Here is a 22422-nt window from a genome sequence, read left to right on the forward strand (position 1 = left end):
TTTATAGAATTGGCTATTTTGACAAGCTCAATCACCCGACAAAAATATCCGGTGTTGGATTTGTATGATTGCTTGTGTGTGCTTAGATTTGAGACAGACAGCTTTTGCACCAACAGCACAGGACCAAGGTCTTACTGCACCTCTTGATATAAAAGTATGGTGTCCGTTGTTTCTGAGAGACTACTCTAGGTAGTGCAGGTAAGGGACATCACATGCTTCAGGAGGAGAGGTCTGGTTACAGCAGATACTGATTTTAATCACCTGGGAAAAGGAGGTGGCTTCTAAACTTTTTCCATGTTGTTATGGTGGATATGAGGTGTCCCCCCAAAAGCTCCTGCTAATGCAGGATTAATCAGAGGTGAAAGGTCAGATTACAAGAGCTGTAATCTAATCGGTCCATCTTATTTGGACAGACTAGGTGGTCATTGTAGGCAGGTAGGGTGTGACTGGAGGAGCTGGGTCACTGGGGGCATGCCTTGGAATGGTGCCTCTTCCCTGTGGACCTTCCCCCTTTTCTCTGCTTCTTGGCTGCCATGAGGGGAGCAGCTTCCCTTCCCCACACCCTGCCCCCATGATATTCTGCCTCACTGTAGGCCCAGAGCTATGGAGTCAGCCACCTGTGGACCGAGACCTCTGATCATGAACCAAAATAAACTTTACCCCGTCTAAGTTGTTCTTTTAATGTTTTGATCACAGTGACACAAAAGCTGACTAAGATACCTGTGAGGTACTATTATTTTCCCTTTGTAATTACCAGGTACCTGTGGGCTAGGGCAGTCAACCCTTGTAGGATAAAAAGGCTAAAGTTTCCCTTGATGCAACTTTTTTTTTTTTTTTAAAGAGAAAGTGGGGGGGGGTGGAGAGAGAATTTTATTATTTATTTTTTAGTTATCGGCGGAAACAACATCTTTGTTTGTATGTGGTGCTGAGGATCGAACCCGGGTCACACGCATGCCAGGTGAGCGCGCTACCACTTGAGCCACATCCCCAGCCCAATGCAACTTTTTTTTTAAGTGTTGGTTTCTAGTGTTTTTCCTAGGTGTGGTAAAATACCCAATAATATGTACCATCTTAGCCATTTTTTCAGCATACAGTTCATTAGCATTAAGAACATTTGCATTGTGATGCAGCCAACCTCCAGAATTTTTTACCCACTGACAATAGGGTATAAACTGAAAGAAGTTCCAGCAAGACAGTTCCCTACCCTCAAAGTGCTCCCAGCCACACACTCCAGCTTCAAAATGCTAAAGAGGAGGATGTGTCCCCAGACATTCTGATAATGCCTTAGTAAATGAAAACCGCTAAGTATGTGGAACTTGATGCCAGTTATAGAGTCCACCAGACACCCCAACTTTCTTTCTGCATACTGACCACAGATCACAGAGTGCCTGTCACCTGGTCAGCAGCAGGCTTTCCCAGCAGGCTGAGCCCAAGCCAGAGCCTTGAACATTCCCAGATGTTTTTGCCCAAAACACTGAAGGAAACCCCCCCAAAAAAAAAAAAAAAACACCAAAAACATGAAATAATAGCTGGGCATGGTGGCATATGCCTGTAATCCCAGCAACCCCAGGAAACTGAGGCAGGAAAGTCACAAGTTTGAAGCTATCCTGGGCAACTTAGTGAGGCCCTCAGCAATTTAGCAAGACCCTGTCTCCAATAAAAGGGTGGGCATGTGGCTTAGTGGTTAAATGCCTCTGTGTTCAATCCTTGGTACAAAATAAATAAGGACTGGGATGTAGCTCAGTGGCAAAGCATCGGCCTTGCATTCACAAAGCCCTATGGTCAACCCCCAGTTCTCACCCCCACATACACAAAAGAACCCAAATTAAATAAAAATTAAAATATAGTAAGTCATTGTATTTAATTGTTTGGTTATGTTTAATGTTGTAATCACCTTCATGAGAATGGGATTTTAACAATAACCCAAAAATGTGTCCTATACCCCCCACTTATCTACCCATTCCATTCTGTTCCCTTTCCCAAGGCTCAAGGTAACCATCTTCTTAAATTCCATCAGGAGCCTGCTGGGAAAGCCTGCTGCTGACCAGGCTTTCTTTCCTGGTTTTTTTGTTTTTTTTTTTTTTTTTTTTTGTGTGTGTGTGTGTGTGTGTGGTTCTGGGGATTGAACCGAGGGCCTTGTGCATGCAAAGCAAGCACTCTACCAACTGAGCTGTATCCCCAGCCCACTCACTTTCTTTTTTTTATATGGTTTTCTTGTATCTTTAGGTATGTATGTGTGTGTGTGTGTGTGTGTGTGTGTGTGTGTATGCGGTGCTGGGGATGGAACCCAGGGCCTTAAAGATACTAGGCAAGCGCTCTACCACTGAGCCACACACACTAGCCCAATTAAAAAAATATATATATATATATATTTTAATGTGGTGCTTAGGATCAAACCCAGTGCCTCATGTGCAAGGCAGGCGATCTACCACTGAGCCACAACCCCAGCCCCACCAACCCATTTTTGAAAATCTTTCAAGAAGAATACACATATACAAGGCTGGAGTGTATAAACAACGTGTCAGAATTGCTGTCATCTTCAGGGACTGGAAACCTCTATGATTGTGGGGCTCCTCCACGTGCGTTTGGTCATTTCATCTGGTGTTAATACACCTACCCTAGCTTTCTTCTAGCTAGTATTTTTTGCCTAACAAGCCTTTTTCCATCCTTTGCATTTTCATCTTGGCACACCCATGCTTGAGATGTTTCTAGTTGTATCTAGATTTTAAGAACTGAATCATTTTTTTATCTTCCTAGCTGATGAATTTAATCCATTTAACTTTCTGTTATAATTGGTATATTGGAAGTAATTCATCATATTTAAATGACAGTTTGGATGTATATAAAATTCTGGGTTCTAAATTCTTTAATGGTTTAGAAACAACTTTGTCTTCCTGCATCTAGCATTGCTGTTGAAAAATCTAATGTCGACTGATTTCTCCTTCATTTGTATGTGGCACACTCTCTCTCTAAGCTTTCTGATATTTGTAAGATTTTGGGATATGGAGGTGTGGGCAATTCCTTTTATCTCCTTTTTTTTGGCACTCTTTCTGCCTTTTTGATCCAAGGGGCTTACTTTTTCCCTTCATGTTTATTTTTCCTTTTAAAATTCCTATTATCTGAATGTTAACACCTTTACCTTCTATCCTTAATTCTTTTGGTCTTGCTCTTAGTTTCTTTAGTCCTTCCTTTTGCAAGATTTTCTCAGTGTGGCCCTCTAATTCACTGTTTCCTTCCTCAGCAGTAGCCCACCTGTGGTGGCTCCCATCTGTTGTGTTCTTTATCTCAATTCAAGTTCAGTTCTCAGCATGTTAAAGCTACAGGTGCCCTACCAGAAATTTCCTTGTATTTGTTTATTTTATTTTTTTTGCTTTTGGAAATTTCCTTGGTAGAAAACTCTGGAAGCCATTGCCAGTGCCCTTCTGTGATAGCCCTTTGAGAGGCAAGGCGCCAGGGTGTCTCCCATCCCTCCCATCAGGCTTTGTTTCAGGGTTGCTCTGCCTGCCCATGTGCCAACAGGTCAAGTTTCAAACTGAGAAAAGAACTGCAGGTGCTGTCTGTTGGAATCTATGTGCTTGGATTCTCTTACAAGAGGAATAAGGAGTACATGTGGGTTCCTTCTACAGAGTATGTGCTTCTCAGTAGCATGGGAAGTGCCAGGGCTAGTGAACACTGGTGGCATATAATTTCCAGACTCCAATCAGCTTTGGGAACGTAATTCCATGGGGCTAAGGGAGATGAGGCTCAGTGGCAGGCCTGCCTTACAGCTTCCTGATCTCCTGAAGGCTTCCTGTTGCAGGGGCCCACTTAAACATGACTTCTTGTCTGGTGGCCCAGTACAGGGCTTTAGAAAAAAATCTTAAATGTGGACTATGCTGGCTTCACTATCCAAAGAAGCCAAATTGGTGTAGGTCCTTCCTTTACAGTTGAAGGCAGAAGGCCAGCCCTTGATCCTTAGTAGTTGCTGAGGCAATCCCTCAAAAGTTACTTGGGTTAAGGACCCTGGATTTTCTCCTCATTCAAAGTCCAGCCATCTCTACTTACCTATTTGAGGAGTTTACAAAAAAAAGTGTGGGCAGTATTCCTCAGGGGGAACCACTGTCAGAATATCATGAGTGTGAAAAATATAGTACCCCACTAGTGGCTCATATTATGTCAAGTTTGATCCTTTGGCATATTGCAAGAGAATCCAGGTGCCTATGGAAGGAACAAGGCATGTTGTTTGTTTGTTGCTTTGGTTTTTGTTATTTTTGCAGTGCTGGAGATGGAACCTAGGACCTTGCACACGTTAGGCAAGCACTCTACCACTTAGCTATATCCTAGCCCAGTTTTAATCTCCTTTAAAATTAATTTCCATCACTGATAAATACCTGAGATAAACAATTTAAAAGGAGGACAGTTTTATTTTGGCTCGTGTTTTCAGTCCATGGTTACTTGACACTGTTGCTTCAGGCCTGTGGCAGCATAGTACATCACGAAGGGAACACATGGCAGAGGATGACCAGCATCCCCTTCGACAGCAACTCCCAATGACCTTACAACTTAATTTGTTATTCTATTAGGCTCCACCTCTTAAAGCTTCCACACTTCCCAATAATGCCATAGGCCGGGGACCAAGCATATGACCTCTGTGGAATATTAAGATCCAAACCATAACTGAGCATGGTGGTACATACCTGAAATCCTAGCAACTTGGGAAGCTAAGGCCAGAGGATCTCAAGTTTAAGGCCAGCCTCAACAACTTAAAAAAAAAAAGAGTTGGGGACCTAATGAAGTGGTTCAGTATCCTGGGTTCAGTCCTCAGTACTGCAACAGACAGAAGATCCAAGCCATAACACCCTGTTCAACATTTGTTTTTTAATGCCATTTAAATGATTTTGAATCTGATTCTAGTTCTTTTTCATTTATATCTTAGTTAATATACTGGCTACAAGTTCTAATCTGAAAAAAAAACTCTTAGAAATCTCTCCATTAATTCTTTCAGTGATTGTGACAGATTCTGATGATGCTAAAATGTCTACTTTGTTATTTAACCCTTGCTAGGTCCTCAGTGAGTTTCCAAGCACCTGATACACTTGTTACTAACCAGTCCAGGTCATTAACACTTGGACAGTATGGGCTGTCCATTGCTTTAGTGCCTCTTGCTTGGACAGAGTGCCGACTTTCCTCCTGGTTCTGCCTGCAGGACCCTGGCCCAGGTGAGGAGATGCAAGCAGTTACTGGCAATGTATTCAACCAGCATTAATAGAAGCCACCAGCAGAGGCCACAATAAACACATCCACCCAGCACGTCTACAACTTGCCCTGGGTTGCAGAACCCTAAAACATGACACCCAATTATGCAAAAAGGAAACAGTAACTTCAGGCCAGTCTGAGGGTCCAGATGCCCCAAACAGCAACTGCTGAACTCTAATGTGACATCATCCTAAAAGCTGTGGCAGGGGAATTTCCACAAAGGATTGCCTCAAATCTTCCTGAGATGGGGCTAGTTGGGATTCCAAAAAAAGAAGCACCACACGCCAGAGTGAGCAGTCCAAAGCTTTTGTTAGGAAAATTTGCTCACAGAGCACTGCAGCGTATCCCTGGGATAGACCAGGGTGTTCTACTGTTGGGGGAAACAGACAGGTCAGAAGTAGCAAGCAACACTCAGACAGAAGGACAGCTCCAAAGCCAGGTGTGATGGAGCAGGACTGTGAGTCCAACAACTTGGGAGGCTGAGTTGGGAGAATCATGAGTTCAAAGCCAGCCTCAGCAAAAGAGAGGTGCTAAGCAACTCAGTGAGACCCTATCTCTGAAAAAAATACAAAATAGGGCTGGGGATGTGGTTCAGAGGGTGAGTGCCCCCGAATTCAATCCCAGTACCAAAAAAAAAGGAGAACTCTAAACTTTATTTTACACCACCGGGCCCAGAAAACAAACACCAAATTCTGAGCACTGATCCACAGTTTCTCACAATGTTTATAGGCTATGTGGTGCCATAAAATTTCTAGTCTAGGGCTGGGATTGTGACTCAGTAGTAGATTGCTTGCATAGAGCATCCATGAGGCACTGAGTTCGATCCCCAGCACCATATTAAAAAAAAAAAAACTAAATAAACAAAATAAATGTATTGTGTCCATCTAAAACTAAAAATATCTTAAAAAATTCTAGTGTACATGACAGAAGGCCTTGTTGGGGAGGGGGGTGTTGAGGGTTGGGGAAGTTTCCCTATTTACAGAAGTTTCTCTATTTACAGGAAGCCTATTTACAGAAGCAAAAAGTGATAAGAGAAACCAGCTCTTTTCACAGCCATCTCTAGCCTTGTCTCTGAAGCCTCAGGGGAGATTACAGTTCTAAAGGGAGTAGTCAGATTCCTAGAGACAGTTATTTACAGTCCAAAAGTAGGCACCTGTGGTTAATTAGGTTTCCTGAAGAAAGGCTGAACTGACCCTTTCCCCAGGTTTTTCAAGATAGTGTTCTTATCATTTCATTTTGTCAGGTCTGGTTTTGCCACCTCACTACCGGGTCTATCCTCAGTGAGTGGACAAAGGAGTGTATGGAAGGGTTTAAAGAATCCGGCTTTCAGTGTTTTGGGCAAAAACAGCTGGTAATGTTCAAGGCTCTGGCTTGGGCTCAGCCTGCTGGGAAAGCCTGCTGCTGACCAGGTGACAGGCACTCTGTGATCTGTGGTCAGTATGCAGAAAGAAAGTTGGGGTGTCTGGTGGACTCTACAACTGACATCAAGTTCCACATACTTAGCAGTATTCATTTACTAAGGCATTATCAGAATGTCTGGGGACACATCCTCCTCTTTAGCACTTTGAAGCTGGAGTGTGTGGCTGGGAGCACTTGGAGGGCAGGGAACTGTCCTGCTGGAACTTCTTTCAGTTTGTTGGGGTCGTGCATCCCCTGTAGGAACCCAGCTGCAGACAACGATATGCATCCTTTCCATTGTCCTCTGGGAATTCAAGGGGCTGTGGATCCTTGGCGGGAGGGCATGTGTGTGTGTGGGGAAGACCCAAAACTGCCATCTCTGAAGTGGTCCTCCCTGTCCCCAGGCCTTCTCACCACACTGTTTCAGCAGTTCCTTCTGACAGCCCCTGAAGCTCTTGGACTTCTGTTTTCCCTGCCTCTCCTCACTGGTCTCCTCTCTGAAGTCCCCAAGTGCCATCCTTTTCCACATGGGTCCCCCAGCCTGCTTTATGTCTGCCATTGGCTGGCATTGGCCATCAAGGTCTATTTGCCGTCTACCCACACCTGCCTTGCTGAGAGGGCTTCGGCAGGAAGTGCTGACCGTCTGCCCTCAGCTTTCTTGTTCCCCCTCTTATTGTGGCCACAGCTGACAAATCAATGATTTGGGAAACCCATCCTTAAAAACTCCCCAAGGCAGAGCACATATTGGCACAGAAGGGCTATTTTGTTTCTCTCTGTGCCCCCCACCCAACCCGGAGGAAAAGTTCCAGGGTCTGAAAAAAAGCAGGCATTGTGTCAGGGAGGAAGGAAACTAGAAAGGTAGGGCTAGAGGCCTCCAGGCCTGGAATGGCAATCTGAGGGACTCTGAGAAACTGCAGGAGTGGACAGCATGAGGTGTGCCCAGAGTTCAGGGAAGAGAACATGGGGGCTGCAGGAAGGACTGAGCCCAGCTGGCTGGAGTGGAGGCCTTGATTGAGGCCAACTCTGTCTTGGGAATATTTGGACCTCAGAGAAGTGTGGGTGGTGAAGCAGCTTTGAAACTCTTCACAGCCCCATGATTGGGATGGCCACCCAGCACAAGAAAGGACACTCAGATTGAGCAACAGTGGGACTTTGTTAAAAGATTAACTCAGAGAATGAAAGTGGCCCCAGGGAAGTGGCTAGAGAGACTGCTACTGCTGTTTTTGTTTGTTTTGTACTAGGGATTGAACCAGGGGCACTTCACCACTGTGTTACATCCCCAGCCCTTTTAAGACAGGGTTTCTCCAAGTTGCCCAGGCTGGCCTCCAATTTATGATCATTCTGCCTCAGCCTCATGAGTTGCTAGGATGACAGGTGTGTGCCTCAGTTAGGGGAAGAGAGGCTTCTTAATAAAAACATGAATTGATGATGATGGCAGTGATGTCTGACTTGGGGGTAGTTCTTAGTGCAGTGGCACAAGCCTGTAATCCCAGCAGTTTGGGAGCTTAGGCAGGAGGATCGTAAGTTCAAAACCAGCCTCAACTTAGTGAGGCCTTAAGAACTTAGTGAGACCCTGATTCAAATACATAAATAAATAAAAAGGACCAGGAATATGGCTCAGTGGTTAAACATTCCTGGTAACAAATAGATAACTAAATAAATATACTTTTTAAAAGCCAACAAAAATACTGGATAATAAAATTATCTAAAATCAGAAGGGGCAACTATAATTAAAGGGATCCAAAGCCTTCCCTATGGCTTAAAGGGAAACAGAATTAAGTTTATACTTTGTTTATGCACATGTTAAAATGTTAAGGGAAAGCTTCAAAGAATAGACACAGGTGTAGAACTTCCAAGAAAGTAAAAAGAAACATGAAAAACTCAGGCCAGGGTTATGGTCAGTGGTAGAGCACTCGCCAAGCATGTGTGAGGCTCTGGGTTCAATCCTCAGCACCACATAAAAAAATAAATAAATAAAAATAAAGATATTATGTCCATCTGCAACTAAAATATACATTTTTATATTATATATACGTATATATATTATATATGTATATATATACATATATATTTATTTTTAAAAAAAACTCGATCATTTAAAAAAAAAAAACAGAGCTGGGATGTAGTTCAGGAGCAAAGTGCTTGCCTAGCATGCGAACAAGGCTCTGGGTTCCAGCTCCAGCACTAGAGGGGAAAACAATAATTATTCAAAAAGGAGAAAAACAATAGAAAGCAGGACAAATAGAAATATTAATTCTATATGAAAGTTGTTTAACTAGAAAAGAAATTTTCTAGATCATTTTAGATAACTCATGGGATCTTAGGAAGGTCAGAGAATCAAGTCTCAGGTGGCTCCCTTTTTGCTCTTTATGTCCCAAGCCATTATTCTGTTCTGATTTCTAATAGTAGAAATGATTTTGCCTATTCTTATACTGAACGGAAGCAGACGGTGTGTAGTTTCATGTCTGGCTTCTTTACTGCGGTACTGTGTCTGTGAGATTCATCCATGAATTTGTTCTGCTACATGTGAACATCCACCATTTCTTTATCCTTCCATTGACAGAGATGGCAGCTGTTATAAACATGCTCTTGTGAACATTCTTGTTCACACCTTTCACTGAACATCTGTACGCTCTTCTGTTGCTAAGCCAACACAGTTTTCTTCTATTTAAAGCAAAGTTTCATAATGGAAAAATTTCAGAATAACTCAGAAATAGATGGAATGTAATAATGAATCCCTCGTGCCTATCACCCAGTGTAAGTCTAGCGACATCTTGCTAGTCTTGCCTAATATCCCTGCCCCTCCATATTTTTCTTATTTATTTATGCTGGAGTGATTATATAGTAAGTCCCAGTTTGCATTACATTCATCTGTTTATATATTTTAAGTATCTGTAATGGTTTTAGCTATGAGGTGTCCCTCCAAAAGCTCATGTGTAAGACAATGCAAGAAAGATTAGAGGTGAACTGATTGGGTTGTGAGAGCCTTAAACTAATCAGTCTGATAAGGATTAACTGGGTACTAATTGTAGGCAGGTAGGGTGTGACTAGAGGAGGTGGATCACTGGGGGTGTGCCTTTGGGATATACATTTTGTCTGTGGTGAGGGGAGCTCTCATTCTCTGCTTCATGGTGACCACATCCTGGCCACTTTCCTCTACCACACTTTTCTGCCACTTTAGTTTTCCTCCTAAAATTGTCAGGTCTTTTGGTCACAGCAGTAAAAAAAGCTGACTAAAAAAATCTCTCTTAACCAGAAGGGAATACAGAATGGGACACAGCTGACCAATGGAGCTGGAATACAGCTTTGGGGCTTTAAGGAGATCTGGGGCACCTGGGCAGGATGTAGGTTCAGCCTGGCAGGAGCAGGATCTCAGAGCAAAGTGGACAAGGCCTGCTCTCACTAGAACAAAGGCCACACCAGTGTTGGACAGCCAGCCTGTACTGGGGTTCCCCTCGCCATGCCCAGATGGCTCACGAGAACAGAGGGGTGTTATATGGTGTGGCTGAGCCCCCCCAACTTCCTGCCTTCTGTGAGGTACCATGGGGGAGGCAGGAGCTGTTTCCTCCCACCCCATCTGGTCATGCCCTGTTAAAGGGTTACCTATCCCTTGGGCCTTAGCCCCACGCACCCTGGAAGCCTTAGTTTGGCTCCTCTGGTTATGCAGGCCGGCAGCCAATGTTTGTTTAAGTTAAGAGATGGATTTCTCAACCATGCCTTTCACCAGCCCTAGAAATCTGCGCTCATGGACTCCATTTTACAGAGACTGAGTAACTTGCCCAAGGACAAACTGTAGTAAATGGAAAAGACATCAGACATCAGTGCCTGCTGGGCTCACCTGGCATCCCTGCCCGAGGGATCATCGTCCCTGAGGCTGGCACTCCAGTATCACTGGGCCCAGGAGCCTGAGGGTCAGGGGAAGCACTGCTGGCCTTGCCCAACTGCTGAGCAGCAAAGCTGGGTCCTACCTGTCCTGGGTGCGCAGGCCTCTAGGGCACTTGGTAGCCCCTCCTATTGGGGCACCTGGGCTGGGCACAGCCTAGGGAGTAGGCTAGAATACGTAACAAAAGAGTAAGTCCTCAGCCTGAGAACCCGGAGAACTGAGAGCCACAGGATGCAGAGAGGAAGCAAGCAGACTGCACCAGCTTGGAGCCCCTCAGGTGTCTTGGGGAGCCCTTCTGTTCCCTGACTTGCCATTTAATCTGCCCAGTGGCCACGGATAGAGCCAGAAAGTTCTACTCTGGAGCCATCTTGGCTCTAGACCAGGCCTGGGATAAAGCAGCCTATTGGTCCATTTCCTGCAAATAAGGCACGAGCTTCAAAGCCAGCCAGACGCACCAGACTGTCAGTCCCAACACTGGAAGCACCGCATGCAGTTTTGAGAGAAAGGACTGACTCCCCAGTCCTAGACCTACCAAGTGCACCCTGCAGGCACCTACCTTGAGGGCACAGCCAAAGGGAAAAGTAAATCAGAATAAGTTCAGCAGAGTGAAAAAAGTGGCCTGCCTGCTTTGTGGTCTTTACAACACAGAAATCACATTGTCCAACACTAATAGTTTATTTTAAGGCAACTGGGTTTTGTCCCTTACATTCTCCCACTCCAAGTTCACCATTTCCTTCAATTTATTTTTTGGTTTCATTCTTTTATTTTAAAATCTGTGACCCATCTGGAATGTATCTGGGGGATAGGGAGCAGGTCACCCACTTTCTTTGATGCCTGAGGTAGCAGCTAGGTCACTGTCCACATATGCTGGGCTCTCAAGTATCTTGTTGATGGCTCATGCTGTCCCAAGAGCTCATTCCCAGCAGAAGCCCTACCTCTCCTGGTGCAGCTGTGCCGTACAAGTCTTCAAGTGCCTTGGCTCAGCTGACCTGGCCCTGGACAAGGTGCAGCTGGGATGGCCCTCACCTTCACAGACTGAGGCAGCCAAGGAGGGCGGACACAGGTGGTGGCCCCTCCACCATGTACAGAACTCAATCCCTATCCCACTGGGCTGGGCAGGCCTGGGCCACCCTGCAAACTGTCTAACTGGGGAGATTACAGGGCAATGGCTCAAGCAGCCCTGGAGATGCCAGGGGAACCAAGACTCTAAAACACGTTCCATGTCATATCAGGAAGTGTCCACCAAGAAGGCATGAGGGCATCTCCACAGCAGGACCTGTGCCACCAACAGGTGGAGAGGACAGGGTACACACTGGTTTCCCTAGCTGGCTGGGGCCAAAGCAGGTAAAGGATCATCTTCAAGGATCCAGACTAGTTGTTCTCTGTTATCTCTGTTCAGTTAGTTGTGCCATCTGATGACTGGGTGTCAACTCGCAGAGAGAGAAGACTCTGAGTCTCACGTGTTCAGGGATCTGTCCTATCTTGTTCATGCCCAAATTCCAAGGGAATGAGTGAATGAATGAACTCACTGAATCTGCACATGAAATCCTATGAAGCAGAGCTATTTTGACTTACAAAAGGCAGAACTGAGGCTCAGAGAGGTTCAGCCACTTGCCTGAGTTACACAGCTGATGGGGAACAAGAGGCCCAGGCTGCCTGAGAGTACCACCTACCCCTCCTCCTGGGCATAACCCTGGACTCTGCACCACGACCAGGGAGGAAAAAATAAGGAGGGAACTTTATTTAACATTAAAGTTGGGGAGGGGCTTTGGGGGAGGCCAGCTTCACTTGGTGATGGTGTTCCTGCAGGGAGAAGAGGGGTGTAAGGCTCCAGGGAAGTGGGCGTAGTCCCCCCACCCCCTCCCCATGCACCTCCCACTCACGCGTTCATGCTCTTGCCGCTGCCACTGAGCACAATGTATGGGGTCTTCTGGGCCTTCTGCTTCTCCTGGAGCAAAGCCACGGTGCCCAGGGGCGTGTCACTGGAGCTCATCTTCTTCAGGAGCTGTGGGAAGGGGCCAGTTAGCACGGGGGCAGAAAGAGGCCCAGCATATCACCACCAGCACCCACAAATGCAGCACGTCCCTGGGCACCCACCGCCTCCTCATCCAGCTTCTTCATCCGTCGTTCTGTCTTCATCTTGCCTGAGCCTTTCCCATGGAAGCGGTGGGACAGCTGCCGGAAAGCCTGGGGACACAGGGCATGGGCCAGGAGCTACAGGGACTACAGGTGAGGCCAGGGCCACCTGTACCTGGGAGAAGCTTCCCAACAGGGTGAGGGCATGCTGATTCACGCACTCCAGGGCTAGGCCTGGCAGCAGGGAGGGGGAGAGGGCACAGACTCCGGCATGACAGGAGACCTGGCGTGAGACCTGCCATTCGGGACTAGGGCTGGACGCAGTGAGTGTGGGGTGGATTGCCACAGTAGAAGCCTGGACACGCCCTCAAGGATGGTGGCCCTCGGGCTGGGGGCTTTGGCTGCAGTAGGCAGGCAAGAGGTACAGAGGTGCCTGTCTGACCCCCGTGCCAGGTGGGAGGGGATTGCTGACTCTTGCCCACAAGAGCCAGAAACCTATCTCACCAGGTCACTCTACCACCTCACCAGGACCCCAGTCAGAGGCAGCAAGACAGGCCCCTCAGTGGGCTCTGGCCTTTCCCTGACCCAGTCACCACTGGCCTGGTCTATCTGCAAAGGGGCCTGCACGTACCTCCTTGGGTGTGAGTTTCCGGCCTGTCTCATCCACATACTCGATCTTAACATCAGGCTTGTAGCCGTCCTTCTCCTTGAAGTCCTGGGTGAAGCCTCGGTACTCCTCCCGCCGGCTGTACTTGTCATCGATGGCCCTGAAGCAAGATAAAGGGGCTCAGTATGAACCACTGGCCACCCACTCCCTGTTTCCGGGAAGGCCTGCACCCCTGCGTGCCCACTTACATCTTGTCCTCGATGCAATACACAGCTGAGGGAAGGGACTTGTTGGGGGCCTTCACCCGGGCTACCTTCTGCACTGTGGTCTCCAGCAGCCCTGGGGATAGAGAGGCTATGAGACTCCAGACTGCCCACACCCTTGACAGGCCCAGCTCCGAGGCAGCCTGAAGCAGCCCCAGCATGTGGGTGCTAGAGAGCCTCCGCCCTGCTGAGTATGCCCACAGCACACACAGGCAAAGACCTTTACCCAGGAAATGGCAGAGCTGGGACCTAACCCCAGTCTCGCCTCACTCCTTCCTGAGGAGACACGGAGTCCTGACAGCACAGCAGAAGGACAGGTGCTGCCACCAAATGCCCAGAACTAAAGTGATTCAAGGCCCCATGTTCATGGCACTGGGGCTGAGGAAAAAGCAGCAGAGGGGGACAGAGGCATGCACTGCACCTGCCTCACCCACAGGCAGCACCCTGCCTCCCCACCACGGCACCCAGCCCGCACCTTTGTTCTGGCAGAGCAGCAGGGCAGCAGCCAGCCCTCTGTTCACGATGGGTTCCTCATCCAGGATGGTGGTGGAGGAGGCAGAGAACTAGGGAGGACACGTGGGGCATAAGCGAGCCACACAGGCTCCTCCCACCCACTTGGCCCCGTCACTCCCCACCAGGCAAGAACCCTGTGGACAGCCTCCCAACCCCAGCCAGCCTTTGGGCCTCAGAGCCACTCTAGGGACGAGGTGGGGGTTCTGGGGCACAAGGGACACCCCCGCCCACACCCATCCTCACGTCCTGCTGCTGCTTCTCCTCATCCAGGTTGACGGTGCTCCAGCCGATGTTCTCCTCCCCATCCGATTCCGAGCCTCCATTGGCAGAGCGCTCCTCGTCCCGTTCAAAGTCCTGGGGTGTGAAATTAGGGTCAGCCTGGGCTGCCCACTCCCTCCCTGAGCACTAGGCCTGTGGCTGAGAGCAGAGCTGGCCAGCCAAGAAGAGGGGACCATGGGACCCACCATGAGTTCCTCCTGCTCCTCCCGGTTGCCAGCCAGACCATAGGTGGGGATTTCCCCTAGGGTGCGGCAGAACTCGGAGGTGGCGTTGAACACGATGGCCCCCTTTCGCTCAGGATCCTCCTCCTCCTCCCAGCCTCGCTGGCGAGACTCCAACTTCTTCACAATCTCCACCACCTGGGGGAGGGAGCAGCTGTGGGCAGACCCAGAAGTTTCTGGGGTGATGCCACTGAGACCCGGGACCCTCCAATTCTCCCTGGGTACAATAAGCAAGCCATTCCCACAGCTCACACTGGACCTTCCAACTGGTCTCCACTCCAGGGTCCCTCCTGCCACCCACACCTCACCTAATCAATTCCCCTTTCAAGGACTCACTTCTCCCTTGACCCTGCAGCCCCCTGCAAGAAAGTAAGCTCCTGAGAGATTCTGTCACCATGTCTACTTCTGCCTGGCCCGCCTCATGTAACTGCCCTGGAAGGCTAGGAAGGCTACGGCCTCTAGGCCTCATACAAACTGACCCCGCTGACCTCTCACCTCGGCTCTCCATCTATCTGCTTGCTCGCTCCCTACCCCAGCCTACAGGCCTCAGGCACTCCAGGGTCACTTCTGAAGACATCTGCTGTCCCACAGCCTCCACCCCTCAATCTCTTTGTGTTACCTAGGCCTCAGCTCAGATGCCTCTGATAGGCCCTCTCTGAGTACTGACCTCACGCTATCTTGTTTTACTCTGCACAGCTCTCGTCACTATCAGAAACTACTGCCTGCCTCTCCGCTCACAAGGTCACTGCTGTCCCCAGCACACTAACAGGGCCCTGGGACTGTCCTGCTTGCCAAGGATGCCTAGGCTTGAGAACAGAGCCCCACCCATAACAAGTGCCCAAGAGTGGGCAAAGGAAAGCAGATGCAGGGAGCCCCCACCAAGGCCAGAAACTCGCTCAGGACCCGGCTCTGCACCAAGGAGACTCCTGGTGGGATGCAGTGCCGCCTGTGCTGACTCAAATGTGGGTGCTCACGGGCACAGGCTGTCGCAGTCATACTGGCACTGGCCTCACCTTCTCCCCGCTGTCCCGCAGCTGCTGTAGCTGCCGCAGCCGACGCCCCTTCTCCAGCTGCTTCTGCAGCTCCAGCTCCGCCTCGTCCTCTTCCAGCACCTCTGGAGACCCTGACGGCAGAGCTCCTCCATCCTCTGGTGAAGAGATGGAGGACACCTGTTCATATCACTTCCTTGGTCCCCAACCCATCCCCACCTGCTGCTGACCAGCCCCTCACCGTCGTCACTGATGTCCATGTTCTCCACACGGGTGTCATCTGACGGCGGGGGCTGGGGCACAGGCTCCTTCTCCTCATCCTCTGGGGCTGCCGCCTCCTCCACTTCAGGCACTCGGCGCCGACCCCGGCCCCGTAGTCTGGGAGGAGGAGGGCCCTCTAGTGAGCCCCAGCCCAGGCCAACCCAGCCTCACACCCCCTTTGCAGTCACACCCACCTGGAACCAAAGTCCCCGTCTTGAGTCTGGTCTCCAAGAGGCAGCAAGTCGTCCGCCCGCACTATCACTTCCTTCTCCTTCTTGCGGATTTTCTTCACCCTCCGCTTGGTCTTTTTAAAGGTCACCTGAGGAGAGATGAGAGATGTGGAAGGCAGGCCTCCATGACCTTGATAACGGCTACCATTTTCTGTTTTTCAGTTGTACCTGGGACTACACAGGGTGCTCTGTCTATGAGCCACACCCCCAGTTCTTTTTATGTTTTTTTTTTTTGAGAGAGAGAGATGAGAGAATTTTTTTAAATTTTTTTTTTTTTTAAAGAGAGAGTGAGAGAGAGAGAGAGAGAGAATTTTAATATTTATTTATTTTTTCTTAGTTCTTGGCGGACACAGCATCTTTTTCTGTATGTGGTGCTGAGGATCGAATCGGGGCCGCATGCATGCTAGGCGAGCGCACTACCGCTTGAGCCATATCCCCAGCCCTTAATATTTATTTTTTAGTTTTCAGCGGACACAACATCTTTGTATGTGGTGCTGAGGATCGAACCCGGGCTGCACGCATGCCAGGCGAGCACGCTACCGCTTGAGCCACATCCCCAGCCCCACGTTTTGTGTTTTTTCTTTAATATTTTTTAAATTGTTGATGGACTTTTATTTTCACTTATTTGTATGTGGTGCTGAGAATCAAACCCAGTGCCTCACGCTGAGCCACAACCCCAACCCCTCTTTTTACGTTTTAATAGGATCTCACTAAGTGGCTAAGGCTGGCCTTGAACTTGACATGCTCCTGTCTTAGCCTTATGAGTTGCTGGATTACAGGTATGTGCCACCACGCCCAGTTCAGTGACCACTTCTTTAGTGTTATTCTGTGCCAAGCACTGTCCCCAGCACTTCCCATATACACATGTGAAGTGGGTGCTATTAGCACTCTACTGTGAGATGAGAGAAATGAGGTCAGAGAGGGTACATACCCTGCCCAAAGTTGCCCACCTCCTAAGTGGGACAGCCAGGCCTGGAAGCCTTCGTAGTGTGGCTCCAAGACTCTTTCCCCTTTAGCCAAGACACCAACCACACCTGTTGTTTGCCTCTGTTCACAGTCCCTCTGAGCCCAAAATCCATGTGAGCCTCTAAAATTATCATCTGCACACAGCCTCATGAGTTGGCTGCTGTCATTGCCACTCCAGATGGGCACCTCAGGCTCAGTTAAATGACTCACCCAAGACACAAGCTGGCTGCATTGCAGAGCCGGAACACAAGCTTGGATCCATCTGGCTCAACAGTCTCTGTTCATCAACACCCAGCTCCTCCCTCGGGCAGCCATTTACAAACCACCTAGGAACCTAGCCCTGTGCCAATGCTCAACCTCCCCGAGTGCAAACTGGCAGCCCGCAGCCCAAGGGGCACAAATAATCTGCACTCCAGTATGATGCACAGAGGCGCTCACCATCTCCTCAGGTGTCAGGTACTCTGAGGCCACGCGGGGCCCCACAGAGCTCAGGGACTGAGCCTGCAGCCGCAGCTTGGCCCTGATCTCTTCCAGCTCCCGCTCCCGCAGACCATCGGCGGTGCCACCTTGCTCCAGACGAAAGGAGTGTGGCCGCTCACCTTCCAGCTCCTCGTCATACTTGGCCAGGATAGAGCGAGGTTTTTGCTGTAGGGCAAGAGGTACAGATTGGGACCCAGGGTGGCTCCTTACAAGCCATGAAGCCCATCTCCTCAGCAGCCCAGGCCCTGCCCCGTTCACCACCCTGCTGGCATGCCTGTGCCAGGTCATCCACACTCTCGTCCTCGGCGTAGGGCAGGTAGTCAGGCTTCTTCTTACGCAGCTCTACGTTCTTCTCTGCCCGCTCCTTATCGACCAGGTTCACGTTCACCAGCACATCCTCCTCTTCCTGCAGCACACCTGACAGGGCAGAGGTAGTGACCACCTACCCTTGCCCTTGGCTCAGCAGTGTCTAGGACCTCCTCCAGAACACCCAGCTCGCTCACCTTTGTCCTTGAGGGTAAGGATCACAGTCTCCCCTTCTCGGAAGGAATCAATGGCATGTTCCACAGTGAGGCCCTGCAGGTCCCGAGCACTGTACAGGTCCTAAGGAGGAAGATCCAGCTGAGTCAGGAGCTGTAACTCACCCAGCCCTGAGATCCCAGCACCAAGGTGGCAGCACCCCCATCCTGCCCTCCCCAGCTGCTGCAGCCTTACCTGTCGCCTCTGCCCAAACTCCTCCTCCACCAGAGTGCTGACACCAAACTCTTGGTCCATCTCCTCCAGCAGTTTCGCCTATGGGACAGAGAGGGGTGGCCTGTGACCTCGGGCCATTCAGCATCACCAGCAAACACCCAGGTCTCTAACAAGAGGAAGCACAAAAAGGGAAGGCCTCGCAGGCAAGCTGCAGATAATTCATGGCCCGACCATGAGCCCCCCTCCTCTCTGAGCCATCTCACCTCTCAAGGGCCAGGCTCCAGCCTCACCTGGCAGCCCCCAGAGGCCCCTAGCAACCCCCCCAGCTGCCCTGCTGCTCACCCTCTTCTCTGCCAAATCCTTCTCCTTCTGCAGCTGTCGACTCCTCTCGATCCAGGCTGCAGTATCATCCAGCCAGGGGTCATCTTCCCCCAGTGTCTTTATCTTCCTGAGGAGGGAAGGGAGTGAGGATTGGGGGAGCTCACCACCTGCTCCCCAACCCCAACCCATGAAGCAGCAAGAACAGCAGCCTCCTCTGCCTGTCCCTGGCTGGGACCCCTCACCCCAACTTTTGATTCAGTAGGCGCTTTTCCTTGGCAGCTGCTAGCTTCTCCCGGAGCTCTTCTCGCTGTCGTATGGCCATGGGGTTGATGACATCAGCCGCCACGGGCTCCTCCTTGGTGCCCGCCTCTGGAAGGGGGGCCCAGACGTGAGGCTATGCCTGCCCATGGCTGGTGGGGAGAGGAGGGAGCCACTCACCCTGCCCCCTTCCAGCTCAGAGGGCCAGAAGGAGCCAGGGAAAGGGGAAGAACCCTTCACCTCCCTGCCCCCGCTCCATCCCCATATTCCTGTGTCCCCCACACAGAACGACAGGACCCTCTACGCTTTCCAAACCTCCTCAAATAAATGTTGTTCTATTTTAATTAAAAAACCAATCTCACGCAGTCCAGTCAGTTTGCAGCAACTGTGCAAGTCTCAGCCCGACTAAGAGCACCTTCCAGCCAGAGTGAGGATGCCATGGTGAACCAGAGCAAGCCACACACCAGATCCCCACTACAGTAAGGAGAGGCCTTATGCTCTCTGGCAGATACACCCACACAACCACTGAGTGCTGCTGCCTCTGCACTCTAACACCATTTTCTTCACAGACCCTTACAGATGGTCACTGTACCTCCCCTGACCCCATCCTCAGCCCTAAACTTACCTTTCTTGACGGCATTGACCTCCAAGGGTTTCAGCCCCAACTTCGCCCGGAGTTTACTAAGGACAAGAGACATAAGTGTTAGGGGCTGCCAAATAAATGAGGTGTCAGGTTGGAGATTTAGATCAGTGGAAGAACACTTGACTGATACGCATGATACTCTGGGTTCCACCCCAACACCACAAAAACAAACAACACCCACAAGAAATGGGGCACCACATGCATTTTTGGACAAATAGGAGGTAAAAATTAGGGTGGGAATGAGTAACCCTATCCTAAACATAGACCCTAACCTGGGCAGCCCTGGATAGTAGAAATGGCACTGGTCTCCCTACCAGGGAATATGGGTGCTGGTCTTGGCTTGTCCCCAACCTTTTTCCTGCGTCTTAATTCCTCCCTCTATAACTCAAACGCTTAGCTAAGACAATTCATACAACCCTTCCAACTCCACCTGGCCCACTTTAGTGTGAGAATGTCATCCAATATGGCTGCCCCAGAAGAAGAAAGCAGAAGCTCAAGGGAAATAGTACTCACTTGGTCTCCTCAATGCTAAGCGATGAGGCATCTCCTGAGCTAGTTTTGGAGCTGGCAGCTGAAACAACAAGAGGCATGGCAGGGGCTGAACACAGGACCAAGAAGCTAGCATCATCAGCTCCAGCTGCAGGGTCAAAAATGAGGGCCCCTCCCCAGCACCTGGGCCTGCTGAACACCAGACAACAGCAACTTCTTCCTCTCTGGGCTCCCTAACAGCTCCTCTACACAAGTTTCCATTGACAGATCTCTCTCTCTTCTATGCATCCTCCTTTCCTGACCCAAGAGGTCCAAATTTCTGTACCCCTCACTTTGCCCTCTCCACTTCTGAATATTCTGAATCTTCAATCTAAACTGTCTAATCTAACAATCTAATCTGGACTTGCCCTCATTGACAAAAAATCCTATCCAAATGCAAAGATCAGAACACCACCTCCTTCATGAAGCCCCATTCAATTGTTAATCAGAATTAACCATTCTGCCATGAACTCTGGCACAGTCCATCATTGCTAGGTCTGTTTCTCCCCACACAGCAGGGGCTGTCTGCAGCATGACCGTGTTCTCTATGCAATTCATGCAGTTGAGAAACATTGGTGACTCTTCTATGTGACATGTTCAGGACACTGATAACTTAGCATGTTGGACCTCCCTGGTCCACCTCACAACAGCAAAGAACTTCACTGAACACTATGTAGAGAAGCTGGACACCACTGGATAGAGCATCCTGCCATTAGGAGCAAATCTTTTCCTGAATCCCTATCCCCATAGCCTACCTCCTCTTAAGTACCCAAGTTCTCTTTCTCTCTACATGGCCCTGGATCCCAGCCTCTCCAAGGTCACCAGCCTCCTTCTTCAGTTCTGGTTTTGCTTGATCCCTGTGGAGTCTAACATTACTAATCACTCCACCTAGCAAAATTATTGGTTTAGACCACAATCAGCCCTCACTGGTGGGTTTATAGCACTCCTGACTCCTGGGCCTCCAGTCCTGTCTTTGAACAAGTTCTCAATGCGGTGGGCTTCACAAACATGAATCTGACCCATTCCCTAACTCAAATCTTAGGCTCCCTACCGTGAGCAGAGCAGAGCAGAGCATAATGCACACAGGGTCCTTCCGTATTTAGACCCCGCCCACCTTACTGCCTCAGATCTCTACGCGATTTTCCCAACACCAGGTTTTCTCTGGCTTCAGGACACACTGATACCACTTCATCCAGTCGTTCATTTATTCCCCCCACACATTTATTTGAAGGCCTGTCATGCAAGACAACTGAGGAAAACAGAAGACGTTTGTCTTCACGGGGCTCAGTGCAGGGGATCAACCTTTAATCCCAACACCCTTTAACAAGTGCAGGTGAAAAGCGCCCCGGGCGAGCTTCAAGCAGGCGCCCGAGCCCCGCCCCGCCCCCCGCGCAAGCCCCGCCCTCACCGGCCTCGTAGCCATCATCGCGCTTCTCCCGCTTCACGCGCCGCTCGGAGGGCTCGGCCTGGCTGCGCTCCCGCCCGTGCGCGCTGCTGCGGGCTTCGGCTTCGGCCCCGCGCCGCCCGCTCCCGCGCTCGCCCCCACGTTCCCGGCTCCGCTTCCGTCGTTCACCGCCGCTGCTGCCGCCACCGCCACTCCGGTGCTTGTGTTTCTTGTGCTCCCGATGCCGCGGCGGCTGCTCGGTGGTCCCCCCAGTGCCGGCCGCTGCCGTGCTCCCGGCCGCCTCTTTCTCTCCGCGGTGCTTCTTTGAAGACCCCATAGTGGTACGTACGCCTGGAGCCGGGTAGCCGCCGAGCCCCGACGACGCAAAATGGGAACACTTCCGGGTCGCAAGGTCGCCGCCGTCCTATTGCCGGAAACCAAGAATGGCTGCTTCCGGCGTTCGCACGAGAGTCGGCCCCAAAGGCTCACGGGAAGGCCCGAAACAGGGTCGGATAACGCACTGGAGGCCGCCTCGGTGCGGTGGCGGTCTGTGCGCATGCACGACTCGGCTCGGGCTTAGCCTCTCCTCCAGAAGGCCGAATCGCAGAGCTGTAAGGAACTGGATGCTTTTGAAATCAGCATCCCCCGAACTGGAAGCCTTTTCCTGAGCTCTGCTCTCATTCCCCCAGCTGCAGGCTGCTCCCTCCTCACTAGTGGGCGCCCTTCTAGTGGGCTTCTTGGGGTGTTAGATGGTGCAGAATGTTTTCCTCTTCTCTGAGGCCCCAACTGGGAACTCTCATAACCAGTATTGTGAGCATCCTGCCCTCGCGTTCTCTGGATTTTTTTTTTAACCTGCTCTAAATTGCTCAGGTGTTCTAGGAGCTTCTGTGCGCCTGTAAACCCTGTGAAATTGAATACAAAAGTGGACACATTTGTGTGCACTTATATTTCTTTCTTTTTTAAAACTTGAGAAGGATTTTAATTTAAAATTACCGGGACTCAAAAGCCCGGTTCACACAACACCCCCCCCACACACACAAACACAGGTTGCTCCCTTTGTGGACTCCCTGTGTGACCCATTTCAGATGTTAGGATATGTCATGAGTTCCCCTTTAAAGCCCCACCCCCACCCCATGGGAGTACTCAAATACAGGAATCTTTTCAACACCCCCCTTTTTTGGGGGGGCGGGTACC

At 50.0% G+C, this 22422-nt stretch overlaps 1 protein-coding gene across 1 annotated transcript; it reads right to left on the reverse strand.

Moving 5' to 3' along the window:
• Positions 1–12235: 12235 nt before the first annotated feature.
• On the reverse strand, positions 12236–21657 carry Sart1 (spliceosome associated factor 1, recruiter of U4/U6.U5 tri-snRNP). Its single transcript, XM_005333406.5, has 20 exons — positions 21253–21657; positions 19830–19887; positions 19299–19354; positions 18658–18784; positions 18437–18542; positions 18116–18193; positions 17905–18004; positions 17676–17818; positions 17360–17566; positions 15920–16044; positions 15706–15842; positions 15489–15622; positions 14440–14613; positions 14219–14329; positions 13938–14025; positions 13448–13538; positions 13224–13359; positions 12614–12703; positions 12400–12521; positions 12236–12319 (listed from the first exon to the last, which is right to left on the reverse strand). The coding sequence occupies exons 1-20, from the start codon at positions 21563–21565 to the stop codon at positions 12301–12303; spliced, it is 2415 nt and encodes an 804-aa protein (XP_005333463.2). The 5' UTR covers positions 21566–21657; the 3' UTR covers positions 12236–12300.
• Between the last annotated feature and the right edge of the window lie 765 nt (positions 21658–22422).

This window comes from Ictidomys tridecemlineatus, chromosome 4 (assembly GCF_052094955.1).
Source record: "Ictidomys tridecemlineatus isolate mIctTri1 chromosome 4, mIctTri1.hap1, whole genome shotgun sequence".
Lineage (NCBI taxonomy): Eukaryota > Metazoa > Chordata > Mammalia > Rodentia > Sciuridae > Ictidomys > Ictidomys tridecemlineatus.